Source organism: Pyrgilauda ruficollis, unplaced genomic scaffold (assembly GCF_017590135.1).
Source record: "Pyrgilauda ruficollis isolate IOZ18807 unplaced genomic scaffold, ASM1759013v1 scaffold10, whole genome shotgun sequence".
NCBI classification, from domain to species: Eukaryota; Metazoa; Chordata; class Aves; order Passeriformes; family Passeridae; genus Pyrgilauda; species Pyrgilauda ruficollis.
The window spans coordinates 14,052,624-14,067,007 of record NW_024508101.1 but is presented as its reverse complement, the minus strand read 5'-3'; the positions used below and the strand labels follow the sequence as shown (position 1 = coordinate 14,067,007).

At 52.9% G+C, this 14,384-nt stretch overlaps 1 protein-coding gene across 2 annotated transcripts in view; it reads right to left on the bottom strand.

The window, feature by feature from the left end:
* Positions 1 to 14,384, bottom strand: part of TEX264 (testis expressed 264, ER-phagy receptor) — a 39,548-nt gene that overhangs the window by 23,925 nt on the left and 1,239 nt on the right. For both annotated transcript variants that reach the window (XM_041463475.1, XM_041463484.1), the window contains exons 3-4: positions 13,093 to 13,384; positions 7,513 to 7,734 (exon numbers count right to left, since the gene is read on the bottom strand). In XM_041463475.1, the coding sequence (XP_041319409.1) occupies positions 7,513 to 7,734; positions 13,093 to 13,350 (480 nt within the window). In that variant the 5' untranslated portion in view covers positions 13,351 to 13,384. The remainder of the gene's footprint in view (positions 1 to 7,512; positions 7,735 to 13,092; positions 13,385 to 14,384) is intronic.

Below are 14,384 nucleotides of genomic sequence, written 5' to 3'. Positions count from 1 at the left end.
TGATCATGGCAGGAGCCTGCATCCCACACCAGTTGCTTCCCTAGAATTAGGACTCCCCTGCCTGGTGCTAGGGGGGAGACTGGTGCTAGGCTCTTGCACAGAGTCAACAAAAAGTTGAGGAAAACCTGGGTGCTTTCACACATGCCACAAGCTGCAGAAGCAGGGAAGGAGTCTGTAACCACCAAAACTCAAAGCTGGTCAGCAAACCTTTCCTGCTCAAAGCAGCAATGCTGTCAGAGCTGCAGCTTCCCACCTGCTCCTGGGCAAGAGCTGAATAGCAGAGCCAAAACAGAAGCTGCACAGTTTGCTTGCAAGAGGAAAGGTGTGTGCAGGCACAGGCAGAAGAGCAGCAGGAATGGCACCAGCACAGGCTGGGAAACCAGCACACACTGACTGGTGCACTCCGACGCGCCTGGCACAGGCAGCACTGAACATGAAACATGGCTAGTGTTAATTCACAGCCTGCCCGCAAGGACCAGGAGAAGGTGACAGCAGATGAGCAGTGGCCTGGTGCTGCCACATTCCTCTGGGGAAAGGGACAGTGGGGCTGCCTGCTGCGAGTGGCAGGAGCCGTGACGCAGAGCCCCGGGTCCCCATATGTTCCATTAGCGGCGCAGGAGGAGCGCGTTCCCTGCAGACACAGGTTAAACAGACCTGTTCCACTGCACAACCCACCCCGGCAAAGGCCCCTACACAACACTGCCCACCAATTCCCCTTCCACCTGGCTCAGCCCCCAGCCTGACCTCGTGGGCATCCTGCCCTCCCCTGCCCGCTCCACGCTGAAGGCGAGGTCACTCACGCTCGCAGGACTGAAACATCTTTGGATGGTTTTGTCGCTAAAAATATTTAATAGCTACAAGTCTGCGAACGCACAAAGTGATGTGATGTGACATGCAGCTGGGGGGTGCCAACCAGCAGAGAGCAGGCAGCCTTGCTGCAGAGAGCCCACTGAAAACCAGCTGTCAGTGCAGGTCAGCGAGAGATGAACGTGCCCACAAAGGCACAGACACCCCGGGGCCCCTCTCTGCTCCCTGCCGTTGCATGTCACCTTTTGCACAGCCTCTAGCATCACAGTGCTCAGCCCTCACCTGCTCCTCCTGCCCAGCCTGAGATCCAGAGCTTCACTGGCTCCTGGCAGAGAGCACACACCAGCCAAGGGCGTTCTCCAGCACTGCCCACCAAGCCACTCTGGTCCTTGTCTCAACATAATCAGGCTGGTGGACAACCAAGAATGGTCCATGAATAGTACACAAGCCACATGTGACATGACCTACAGCCCAGCTTAGGACCATGCAAGGCTCCCAAAACAGTTTCCCTGGAGCCTGTAACCTTACTCCAAACATCTGACAGCCCATGGCCAAGCAGCCTGTCACACTGTCAGCTTTAGTCTCATTCCTGACATCAACAGAAGATGGACACATCAAATCCTCTATGACTCTCTAGGATTTTTCCCCCATTATTATTTGATGTGTGAGGATCACTTCCCAGCAGTGTCAGGTAACCTCCTGTCTTCCTGGGAACCCTAAAGACCTACACCCATGAGCACACGGTCTTAAACTGAAGGTTATCCCACCCAGCCACGCAGCTGAGCCACCATCCCTAACCCCAGGACCCTCTTTAAGCAAATAGATTCCCACAGTCACACTGGGGCATGGGAAAAAGGCAGGAGAAGGATCGAGGGCTCCATTTCCCAGAAAGCCACTGGCATATTCTGCAGGGTAACTCACTGATGCAAAGAGGAACAACAACTGGATGAGTCTTCCCAAACCCACATGATGAGACACTGAGGGCAGCAAAGTCACAGATTAGAGGTGATAAGTTCTGGATGAAGGTATCCTGCTCCTCCTTCTCTCTAGAGAGATGGATATATGGCTTTGAGTGGGCCTGGCTCAGCAAGGGCTCCACCTTGGGCAGTAGTCTTCAGCCTCTGGTCCCCAGGGCTTGCAGGAGAAGCCAAGGAGTTCATGAGGACAAATGAAGCTGTGGTTGAAGAACACAGGACTGAGCATCTGTTAGTAATTCCTAGACCTCTGGAGGAAAATTCAGGCAGCAGTTGATTGGCTGAAGCTGCCACTGTGATCAGCTCCCATGCACATGCAGACCGAAGCCGGAGCTGCTCACACACGACAAGCTGGCATTTAAAAATGCTTCATGCACAGAGACCGAAATAAATAAACTAAATCATCCAGGGGAAAGAATTTAAGTGGAAAAACATCCCAATAATTGAGCCCTTTTTGTAAATGTTTTATCAGTTCCCAACCCCCAACTCCAGCCTCCCAACACAGCCAAGCAAAAGGATGGCCTTTAAAGCACAAACCACCCTGGGAACACAGCTCCACAGACCTTCCTTTAAAACAGCTGGGAGAAAAGGATTTTCAACAGATCTGAGCAAAGGCTCAGCAGTGTGGTCAGGTGAGCCAGAGGGGAAAGATGAGGTGCAGCCTCACAAGGGTGCTGAGGCTCAGCTGCCATAAAGGACCACTTAGGCTCCCAGCTCCCCCCAGACAGAAGCATCCATGTTATGGAGCTGTTTGGGGCACTAGGTAGGGGCGAAGAGTCTGAAGGATGGCACAGATCCTGCACAGGTCAGCCAGGGGAAACCTCAGCAGCACTAGTGAGAAGGGAGGAGTGTTCACTGAGTATTTCTGCAATGAAATTAGGACAAAGTCAGACGACATGGGCAGAGGATGTGGGTGAAATGTTTGTTCTTCCATGACAAGATAAAACACATGGCTCGCAGGCCCAGATAACACACATTTCAACATGCTGAAGTCCCCGCTGACAAGCTGTCCACATGTCAAAGGGTGATCTCTGGCCAGCCAGAGATGCTAAAAAGACCCAGGAGACACAGCAGCCTGTACCTGCCAACATTCAATGGGTAAATAACTGACTTGAACAAGCACAGACTGCCCAGGCAAAGACAGCCAAGACAAAATACACGGATGGCTGCAACTGGGCCAGATCACCAGGAAGCAAAGGAGATCAGCATAATTAATGCCAACCAACATTCGTTTACAGCTGTCAGATCCTGTTGGCAAACAGGATTTGTTTTAGTGGGGAGGGCGGGCTTGACTGGTAAACAAACCAACACTGGTGCCATTCAATCAAGCTCAGAAGAGACACAGGACTTGGCATTGTTTCCCATCTTTAGCTGAGAAACTACAACTCCATCAAAGGGCAGGGGCACGTGTTTGAAATTGCTATTTGCTGGCTCAGATCAAACCCAGGACTGGGGGTCTGTGGCAGGGGACAAGATCTCCACCAGAGATTCATGTGCTACAGCAACAGGACCATTGCTGAAATAAAGCATCTGTTTGAGCTACTGACAAGTCACAGAACTTTCTAAGCTGAAAATAGGTCCAAAAAAGAAACCAGAAATTAAGGTCAGAAAATACGGAAAACATTAGAAAATGTGGGAACTTTAAAAGCTTTTTGTATTTAGCTTAGCAAAGAGAGAGGCAAGAGGTGACTGCATCCTAAACTGTCATAGCTGACAAGGGGAGCAAAGCTTGCTCCAAGCTAATGGTCCAAGGAATAACACATTTCCCTGGCTGTAAACAGGAACAAGCCACGTATTTCCAGCACCTCGTGGAGCTCCTTTTATGGGGAGCTGAGGTGTGGAGGAACACGACAGCCTCTGTCAGACAGGAGCCAACCTGACAGCTCCCAAATATTTCCTGCCATCACAGAGTCCATGCCAACCATTCTTGCCTGAGATCTGCATTGTAAAGGAGTGATTCACAAGCCCATGGATGTGGGAAACTTGTGATTACAGAGTCCAGGGGAAGCAAAAAAAGCTGTGAGTTTACTGAAGTTTGAGGATACCTTTATAAGACCATCTAAAGAGATGAAACCCCAGTTTTCCAAGTTAGGCAGAATCAGAGTTTGAGGTCAGTCAATGGTGCTCTGGAGGGTGCAAGGCAGTCAGGATGATACTGGCATTCACTTCCACATCTGCCTTGGTTGAAGACCACAAAACTGACCCAAAAAAAAACCACAAAAAGAGGCCATGTTGAAGCAGGCACTTCTAGGGTTGTGCTAGGGGTAGTGGGAGACACCTGCCAGCTCTGCCTTGGATGCAGTTAGCCACCTCTCCAGCTGCCAGAGGAGACCAACAGCCAGGAGGTCCAAGCCCACCCACCCGGCAGTGCCCACTAGGTGCCAGAATGGATGCAGAGAAATGCAGTGACACAGCCCACCACAGAGAGCTCATTATACCTAAAGCAGAAGAAACACTCCTTGAAATGGCAGGAGGTTACAGGGGAATAACCTGCTCCCAGAGCTGCCAGAAAGGGTCCCCACCAGAGAAGAGCTTTCTCCTTTGCTCCCAGGAGTTGGGAGTGCCTGGTTTGACAGGCAGCTGTGTTGTGGGCCAGGAGTGCACATCCCAGGAAAGCAGGGCATACCTGCCTGGAGGGAGAGAGAAGCAACATCAGAGGTTATTAGGGAGGAAATGCTTTTAAGGGACATTAAATAACCCCAGCCTATGCCTTAAATAACCCATGTTCAGAGTAATGAGCCAGCAGCCCCTCCTGGGCTCCTCAGAAAGCGATTCTAGCCAGTAAGTCACTGCCATCCTAGAGGAAGGATGTCCTCTTACCTGTCAAGGATGGCTGCACCCATCTCCCCACAGCTCCCAAAAGCCAGGCCTGCACCAAAAGTCTCAGAGAAATACCAGCTCCTGTGCTCACAAGAGCCAGGGGGACAAAGATGCACGCTGCAAAGACAGCCTGGACATAAGACCTCCTGCTCCATGCCAGCTCACCTCCCTTCCACCCTGAATGAAAGGAGACTGTCACCCTACTGCTCTTTTTTAATTGCTGTTATAAATTTGTTTTAAACTTTTCCTGTCCCTCCAAAGCCAGAGCAGACTGGGAAACACAAAGTTCAGACTGCCAAATGCCAGCACTACTGCACCCCCACTGCTTGGGAAACACAAGCCACAAACATTCCTGGTAACTTCTGCACAGCACCAGCAAGCCCATAGGGAGCCACACATCTCATTCACCAGCCTTTGGGACTAGATGTCAAGTTAACCTCAGGGGATGCCATGGGAAGGCTGAGTGCCATCTGTGGAAAGGCTTCTTTCAACTCTGGCCCAGACTTCCCCCCCACCTCTCACTGCCCTGTTCCCTCAGCTGGACCCCAAACCCTCAGCTCCTTTGCCCTACATACCTCCAGTCCCCTTCTCCTCCCATTCCTCTTTCTATTTTTTAGCATCTCCAAAGCTTTCTCCACCCTCCCTTCCCACCTTGCAACTTTCTTCCTGCCTCCTTCAGCTCCCTCTCCATCCCCAGCTCTCCCACACCTTCTTTCTAGGACTAGGCAGCCATGTCATCCTCCCTCCACTTCAGCTAAATCCCTCTCTCCATGGGAGCCAGCATTTCATCCCTGCCACTGAGTCCGCTTTCATGCCTCATGGCTTTTGCTTTCTGACCTCCTGAGATGGGAGAGCCGTGGGCAACCTGCTCTTGGCAGGCCTGACCCCTAGCTCTCATTAACAGCACCTTTCCCAAAGCAGGCACACAGGAAATAAATAAACAAATAAAGCAAATCTGTCTCGCTGCTCTCTCGGGTTGCTTAAGGGAGTTGGGCTCTGGGTGTGGGATGAAGGATGCTATTTGGAGAAGCTGTCTCCATGGCAACCCCCATTCCCACCACCAAGCGGGCACAGGTCACCTGTTTCCACGAAAGTTTCCCCCTTCCCTCCCCATCCCAGGAAGTGCCAGCACAGCCCCAGGGGTGCAGACAGTCCAGGCCGAGGCAAAAGTGGCAATGACACAGAAGCAGCAGGGATGCTGCTGGCATGCCTGCCAAAGGTCTCCCGAGTCCCCTGTGCCACACTGGAGAAAGGCAGGGCATCCCCACGGTGCAGTGTGCAGGGAGCAGCAGCACCCACTCCCCTCTGCCCCTCCCGGCATGGCAAACCCACCCTCTTCCTGCCTGTGTCCCCACGGCCAGTGCCAGATGGGCAGGGGTCCCGTTCTCCTGCAGGACATTCGACAGACACAGGCACCCTGGCCCACGTGCTGCTGGGACTGGGGCAAGATCAAAATGTGTCCCCTCCCTCTGCAAGTGCCTGTGGGTGTCTGTTTCCATATGACTTCAGTTATTGTAAATCGAAATCGACCGCTCCCGTTAAACACTACAGGTGCTCCCAGAACAGCCCGTGGTTCCCTTTTCAGCTCTAACAGCTCCATCTCGCATGTGACAGATGCGCTGCCAGGACCTTTCCCCAGCTCAGGCAGCGTCAGCCCGGTGTCTCCGAGCACTCCCGCGGCCAACCTGACGCTCCCGCCCGCGCCAGCCTCCTCCCTGCACGCCCGCGCGTCCGCCACAGGGCTGGCAGCACTGCCTGATCCCCCACAACGAAACGGGCACAGCTCCAGGAGGAGATGGAGAGAGAGGATGAGAACAGGGGACTGGTTCTGCTTTCCAGAATCGAGGCAAGGAGCAGTGGTGGTGTCACCTACTGCCAGCACTAATGCATCTTCCACCAGCAACAGTGGGCAGCTCCTTGTGGCTGGGGTGGACAAGAGGGTCGGCAAAGAGCCCCCAGCTGAAGTTCCAGGACTGGCACCCAGGCAGCCATCCTGCAGCTCAGCGCAGGCTGGAGGGATTCACACGGTTCCCCCACAAGGCTGGGAGTTTCGCCAGGAAAAGCAAGTTTATAAATAGTGTGTTTCAACACGAACAAACGAAAGCGTCAGAACTCGACAGTCAGATAAGCCAAGGGCTGAGCACTGGCCCCTCCACAGCATCCTCCCCCACTGGGAAGGACAGTCCCTTCCCTCCATCATCCAGCTAGCCAGGACCTTCCTTGCTCTGGAAAGCTGCATCTGGAGGCGTCTGTGTCAGATGTGCTGCTTGGGAACACCCTTGCCAGAGCTGCTCTGGCAGCCAGAGCAAGGCAGCAGAGCTGGCTTCAAAAGGACCACAAGCAGCAGGGATGGCCACTTGGGGCAAGGACAAACACAGCCTACAGCAGCCAGCTGCCCAGCCAGGGCCAAGACCCACAAATTTCAATGTATTGCCTGAAAGAAAGTTTTCATAAGCCCACAGGCCAGAAAGTTTCTAACTTTTCCTCCTGTTCCAGAAGAAGACAGCTGCCCTACCAGTGAGGCTGGCACTCAAAACAGAAGTTCAATCGCAGGAAGCATTACACCGAAAGGCACATACCTGCCAGATCCTAACAACAAGAAAGAGACTCAAGGGGAAAATCAACTTTTATCTCTGTGTCAAGAAGAAAACCAGCAAGTTATTAGATGAGAACTTGTTTCTCATAAACACAAAACAGCAGAAAAGACACTCCTGTGCCTACCGAGGGAATGGAAGGACATCCCTCCTGGGGAACTACCTGCCAGATTGCAAAAGGAGGAGATCTTGATGGTAGTGCCCAAGGGAAACTATCAAGACATGGCACGTCAGAGCAGCCCCATCAGCTGTCAGGAAGAGAAGCCTCTGACAGCCCACGGAGCTCATCCAACGCTCCTCACGCCACACTCGCTTACCTTGATGTAAGTGTCAAGGGCCGGGTGGACACGGTTGACTGCCAGATGGATGGACAATGGTGTGGTGAACGGGAAGGTCGCCATGACCACGTGGCTGGGAGCAGGGAAGCTGAAGATCTTAAAGCCATACTTCTGGAACCGTTTGATCTGCTCTTCCGACGGCTTCGCGTCTCCCTCGCTCAGGATGCGGCCTATGGCGAAGCGGCACTTCTCTGGAGACACCTGATAGAAGGGGACAGACAGACAGTGTCAGAAGACGACAGAGACTTGAAACTGGCCAAAACCTCAGCTTGCTGAGGTTGGAGGCAGGAGATGACCATACACCAGTAAAAGCAATGGCCCAGCCTGATCAGGCACACCAAAGCAGGTGCCCAGTCCTAACACAGGCTGATCCAGGCCTAAATCATCTACACTCCTCCCAGCCTAAATGCACAGCCCAGTGGGGAAGGTGCTGCTCCTCTCCTTGGAGGGCAGAGGGACTTGCAGCAGAGAAGAGCTAAACCCCACCAAGCTGCTCACTCAAACCTGTCCCAGGTGACAGTCACTGCAGGAAGTGTCTGTCCTGATCCTACATCAGACACCTTTCTGTCAACAACTGGTCACAGCCATCCCCTTCCGCAGGACACCCCTGCAGCTCAGGGAGGGCGCTTAGAGATGCGATCACAGCTTGCCCACTTTACCTCCACCCCACTCCTGAGGAAGTCCCCTGGCAGCCATGTGCACATGCCACCAACCACCATGGGCCACGGGCACTAAGCTGGAGAGAAATCCAGAGGCTCCCAGGTCCTTCCAAAGTAGGCACACTCAGTATGGCAGTTTTGGGGTGGGGAAACTGCATGCAGTCACCCAGCTGTTTGTAGTAACACTAAGAGAAACATACTCACTTCTATCCTGTACCCCAACAACATACAAAACCTAAAGCATGCTCTCTTTACAGATTTGAAGATGCCTCCCATTAAGACAGGGGGTGCAGGGCTCTCAACCCAGCAAGGGCGGTGCTCAAAGCCCTGCCACCAGCACAGTGATGGCCCACAGGACTGCAGCCATCTCCACAGCAAAGCTGACCCAGGCCACAACTTTCATTTCTAGTTTTCAACAGAATCCCACCACTTGAGTTCAAGCTTACTCACAGCCCTGGGTGGGAACGTGGGAGGGGGCTGGACAACCTAGCCACTTTCCCTGATATAACCTAAGGGCACAAAGGTGTCACAAAACTCTCACAGGGACGACGTGAAGCAGAGAGAGGATGCACCAAGGTCAGCGTTTTACCGGTTCCCATCCCCATGCAACACCATAAGGGGATCTGTGCTCCCTGCTCTCATCCCTTTGCTATACTAAAGCCACCAACGCTTCCTCCTGCAGTGTAATCACTCTCTCTGCACTCCTTGCACTGCCTTTCCCTTAAACACCTTCTGATGTCGCAGGACAGGACCATTCCAGAGAGGGAACACAACCAGGTGTAAATGGAAGGAGGAAAGCAGCCTGTGGAGCAGCATCCATCAGGCTGGGGACACGTCTCACGGCTCGCTCTTGCCCTCCTGCGCTGCAAGAGGGAGCTGCAGACAGGGCTGTGCCCAGCATCCATCACCACTCCGGGCAGGAAAGGAGAAGCAGATCCACCCCAAAGACAGCAAGAGGCAGCCATAAATGGCATCCCTGGGAAAAGAGCCAGATGAAACAAGTAGATATGGAAATCTAGATTAAATTCCTTTAAACATTCAATCTCCATTTATGTCCTGGGCAAAGACAGCTCAATCCCAGCCCTGGAGCAACTGTTGGAGGGACCAGAGCTGCTGGAGTGGGCAGCAATGCACGGCCAGGCATGTTTGCTTCCTCCCTCCTCCTTTTACCTTTCCTTTTCTCAGCACGTAGCTCCACAGACATCTTTCCACGGGTAGATTTGCCGGAGAGGAGAGGAGAGGGGGGAAAGGGAAAGGAAAGGGAAAGGGAAAGGGAAAGGGAAAGGGAAAGGGAAAGGGAAAGGGAAAGGGAAAGGGAAGGAAACGAAAGGCTCCACTTAAAACCAGACTTCCCCTAACAGATTTGTCTATTCCGGTAGACAGGTGCTGATCAAAGCCTCTGGTCCCTCAAGCATCCTGACAGAGAAGTTCTGGAAATTAGTGCTTAACCTATCCATCAGCTTTGCCAGTTGGAACAAAACCTATTTCTGCATTCACAGAGCATTTTGGTCTTATCCATCCAACACTTGGGCACGGGCTTGTGGCTGAGCACATGGACTGCAGGCAAAAGTCCCTGGCATGTGCCCACAGCTATATGTGAGCAGGAGCTTGGCTGGAGCTGAGCACAAACCCACCCGCCACATCCAGATCTTGCTGAGGAGTTATTTCTGTTCCTGACAGGGGTGGGAAAAGGAGGGAGAAGTCCTCTGGGCTGCTAAATATTAAATAAAAAGAAAAAAGAAGTTGAAATTAATATTAATCTCGTCCATTAAAACACAAAAAACATTGCTGGCAGGGTTTTGGCAGCACTCAGGGAGCATCCTTGTGTGAATGTTGGGAGAGCCAGGAGTCAGCAGGGAGCCCCAGGGACACTGGTGGCAGTGGCTGCCCTGAGGACTGGCATGACCCTGAGGCAGCCCACATGCTCCAGGCCAGGGGGCTCCCCCAGCCCCACTCCCAGCCAAGAGCAGCATATGGCTGCTGCTCTCCAGCTCAGCATTCCCATCCTTTCTCCTAGCCAGAGATTCCTTTGACCATGAGTCCACCAGCACAGTAATCACCACATGGCACTTGCTGGCCACCAGCCCCTCCCTGTGCCAGTGTCAGGGGCACTAAACTCCCCAGGAGCCATGGCTGGGGGTGGCTGTCTGGCCAGAGTCCTCCAGTGCTCCACCCCCAACACAGCAGGACGCAGGATTTAGCCAGCACATTCTGCTGCCTGATGACAAAGGTCTATTTTTAGAGACAAGTCAACATCCGTGGCAAGTGGCCAACTCTGGGCGGGCCAGCTCTGCCAGAGGGTGCTTCACCGAGGTCAGGAGAGCACTGAGAAGGAGGAGGAAGAGGAGGAAATCATCTCTTCCTCCCAGGGGAAAGGCAGCCTGGGTGACCAATCCCACCCCGTGGAACCTCCAGGAATGAGGAGCCAGCAGTGCACACCACCTCCCAGGCCATCAAGGCTCAGTGGATACAAGCACACAGGGAGCCCCATGGGACACTGGGGTGCTCTGCACCTGAGCCAGCACATCAGGTACAAGCACTGCAGTCTCCAGCCAAGAGACCAAGCCACAGCTGGCCTTTTCTTCACCTGCCCAGAGGCAAGAGAACCGTGTGCCCAAACACATTCTCACTCCTAGCACCCTGCCTGGCCTGACATGTCTCTTGGTGAGATGTGAATCTCTGTGGGGACTGCTTCAGGAGCCAAAGATCAGCACGTGGAAGGTCCCCCAGCTGCTCCAGCAGACCAGGTCTGACATTGTGCTCATGGATGGCAGGCAAGGCTCCTGTCACTATGCAGAGCTGCAGGCACTGCAGCTATATCCTGCACAGCCCCCTGTGCCCCAGCCACCACAGTGGCTACAGAGACAGGAGGCTCAGGCCAGTGTCACCTGCTCAGTGTCAGGAGCAAAGGCAGCTGTTCCAGAGAAGGGCAAGGTCCGTGGGGCTGCCTGCCAAGCCTTGCAGGGCAGGTTGGACTCTTGCACAAGGAAAAACAGTTGGCTTCCAAAAACCTGGATGGCCACCAGAGACTGGGCCTGCAGCCCCACTGCCTTCTCCAGCCACAGGGTGAAGGCAGAGATGCAGCACGTGCAGGAAGAGGAGAAAAGAAAGACAAGACCTGGAAGGGGAGGCAGTTTGACCGTGCATTGGCAGCCCAAATTTTCAGGGTCAGGTCAGAGTTACTCCTTCCTAGTCTCACCTGGTGCTACCAGGGAAAGAAAGCATTCCCTGTGCCAGCCAAGGCAGGAGTTACCACAAATATCCTTATCAGTATCCATGAGCCTCAGCAGTACAGGCTTTTGCTAGCCCAGACTTTTGCAAACAAAGAGCCAAGGCCCTTGATACAATGTCAGCTGAAAGGCTACAGGGCAGACACAGGCATGTGCACATCATATTCCTGGAGCAGGACAGCACTGGGAATGGACACTGAGCCCTTCCCACAGCACTGACTGCTAGCTCTGTTCCAGAGACCACGGCAGAACAAGCAGAACCATCAGGATTCTCAGCTCCAGGTGAGGCCCTCAACACAAGGATACAAATGAGTGGCCATGAAATGGCCACTCTGACCATATGGGCACCATGGCTCCAGCTCCAAACATGACATTTCCTCCAGACAAAAGTGTCCAAGCATGCCTATTCAAACCCTGCCTCTGCCCAGCTCATCCTAAGGAGAGAAGTCATCCTTGCCATCATCCCTCCCAGGCCAGGAAAAGGCACCACAGTGTCTTCTCTGCCTCCCATGATCCAGGTAGGTAGAGACAAGTCAGGGCACCACAGGATACAAGGACACAAGGTGGCTGAACACACCAGGCTCCTCTGTGCACAGCCAAGCTCAGTGCTTTCTCACCTCCAGTATCTTCCTGTCACAGCTCACTCAGCACTATGTTTTCATGGGCAAGTTCTTCCCTCAAAGCAGGTCCAATCCTTGGGAAAACCATCTTGCAAGTAACAAAACAAGGTTTCTAAAACAGGACCAGACAGCCCCAGAGCAGAAGCACTGGGTGAGAGCTATCAGCCCAAGCACTTTGCCCTGCACCAGGCCCCAACACACAAGCCCAAGCACACATGCACAGCCGCTGGCCACTCTTTTGTCCCTCCTCCCCACGGATTCCTCCACGGTCACACTAGCTACAGCAGAATTACCAGGGAGCCAGGCTGTCTGCCCCAGACAAATGCCCACATGCCATTATTTGGAAACCCCAGAGTCATTCAGCATCAGCAGCCAGGTTCCACCACCCCCAGCAAGTTCTGATGCACTTTTGTTTGTTCCTTGTCTTTAACTGTTCCCATGGAGTACTGGGCTCTGGCTGGCAGCCATCAGGCAGCATGCTTTCTGCTCACCTCTCAGCCCAGGAGCATCATGGAGCAACTGTTTCATCAGACAGGAGCTCTCAGCACACAGAACCTGAGGTTTCAGTAAGAACTCTCAGGGGATGGAAGAACAGGGAAGCTCAGAAACACATGAGAACATTAGAAACGAGAGAAGGAGTATGGATGAGAACAGACCAAGCTTTTGAGAAGCGGCCATCTGCTTTCAACCACAGAGCTGCAAGTCCAGAAGGAGCCCGGGCTGCACTTCCAAGGAACATGCCAAGGAATGCCTCACCTTGGGGTCATGAACACTGGTTTCTGTTCCATAACCAGCTCTGTTACCCTGCTCAGCAGAGGCTATCAGAAGATACCAAGCTTTGCTCGCCCAATGCCTTTCAATCAGGATTATGCAAAACCCCATCTGCTTTCAGGTGCTTTTCCCCACACAGGGTCCTCTGTAGACCTGGGAGACCCTGCAAACGCCAGTGCTCACCTACAGATGATGAGCTGCACGTGGCTGAAACACATTTAGGGAGCATCCCGAGCTGGGAAGCACGAGAGCGTGCTGGGCTCGCCGGGCACACCTTACCGTGTGAGGGTTGTCATAGTAGACACCGATGGAGCAGAGCTTCGAGGAGATGCTGCAGCCATCCGTGAAGAGCTGCCCCGATTCTCCATAGGGGCCCACCCTGAACTTGTAGGCCAGTGTCATGCTGCCGACAGGGGGGGAGCCAGCACTCACAACCACCTCGGTGAAGAGCCCCGAGTAGACGACGAAAGCGAAGACGGTGAGCAGCAGCAGCACGACCAGCGCGGCGATCAGCCCCAGCAGCACCCAGTCGGTCATGATGGACACCTGGTGCGCCACGGCTCCTGAGGCACTGGCAGCAAGAGCACAGAAGAAAAGGAAGGGCAGTCAAGCTACCACCTGGGCGAAGAACTGCTTTCTAAAATTATTAATTTGCAGCAAAATGCGCTCTCTTGCAATTCTTATGTGTGAAGTTTAACAGAGTAGAACACGCCCCCCCCCCCCCAGAAGCCTCCTGTATATTAGTGCCACATTGCATCAGCCTGCTCCAATTGGTCACCAGGTACAAATTATATTGCTTCAGTGTCACTTGGGAATGAGGTGGTTTTGAAGGGAGGACAGAGAGGCATCATCTTCATCTCCTCAAAACTGTCCAAATCCAGTTTTGCATCCAGGGGAGACCAAAAAACCACCCCAGGAGCCTGAATCATGCAACAGATAACACATACACAGCACTGGGCTAAAAACCAGGGAACCATAATAAAATAATTTATCATTTATGGGTATGAGGCCCACTCTAAGCAGGGCAGCCCGTTCATCAATACATCCAGAAGCCCAGACCTTCCTGCCATGATCCAAACGAGGACCATACCAGTTCAGATCCAGATTCAAGCACCCAGGCTCAGAAGAAGCTGAAAATCCAGCTAGAAAAAACATTTCCAACATACTCAGGTACAATGAATTACTGGTATTCCTTTTAGACAGCTTTTTTTAAACTAAAAGAGTTTTTATAACTTCAACAAAGGCTTCCTGTTTTGTTTGGCATCTTTTCTCTTGTGCTGACTGTGGGATACAGCAGCCTGGTGAATGCCTCCTGCTTGTTTTCACCCACCAAGTGCAACCACTCTGGGGAGTTGCAATCCAACCATTCCAGAAGAGTTGTTTGTGTTTTATACTCCCTTGAGACACAGCTCTGGTCACACAGGGAACGGTTGCGATGCTCCCCTGGGACTTTCACAGAAGGTCGGTTTGGAAGTGAGCGCTGAAGTAAACAATCCACCTTTACCTCTGTGTGTTATAAACACACTTTGTCCACAAAGTGTCGTTCACCGAGGCTGCTGCTTGTTCACTCA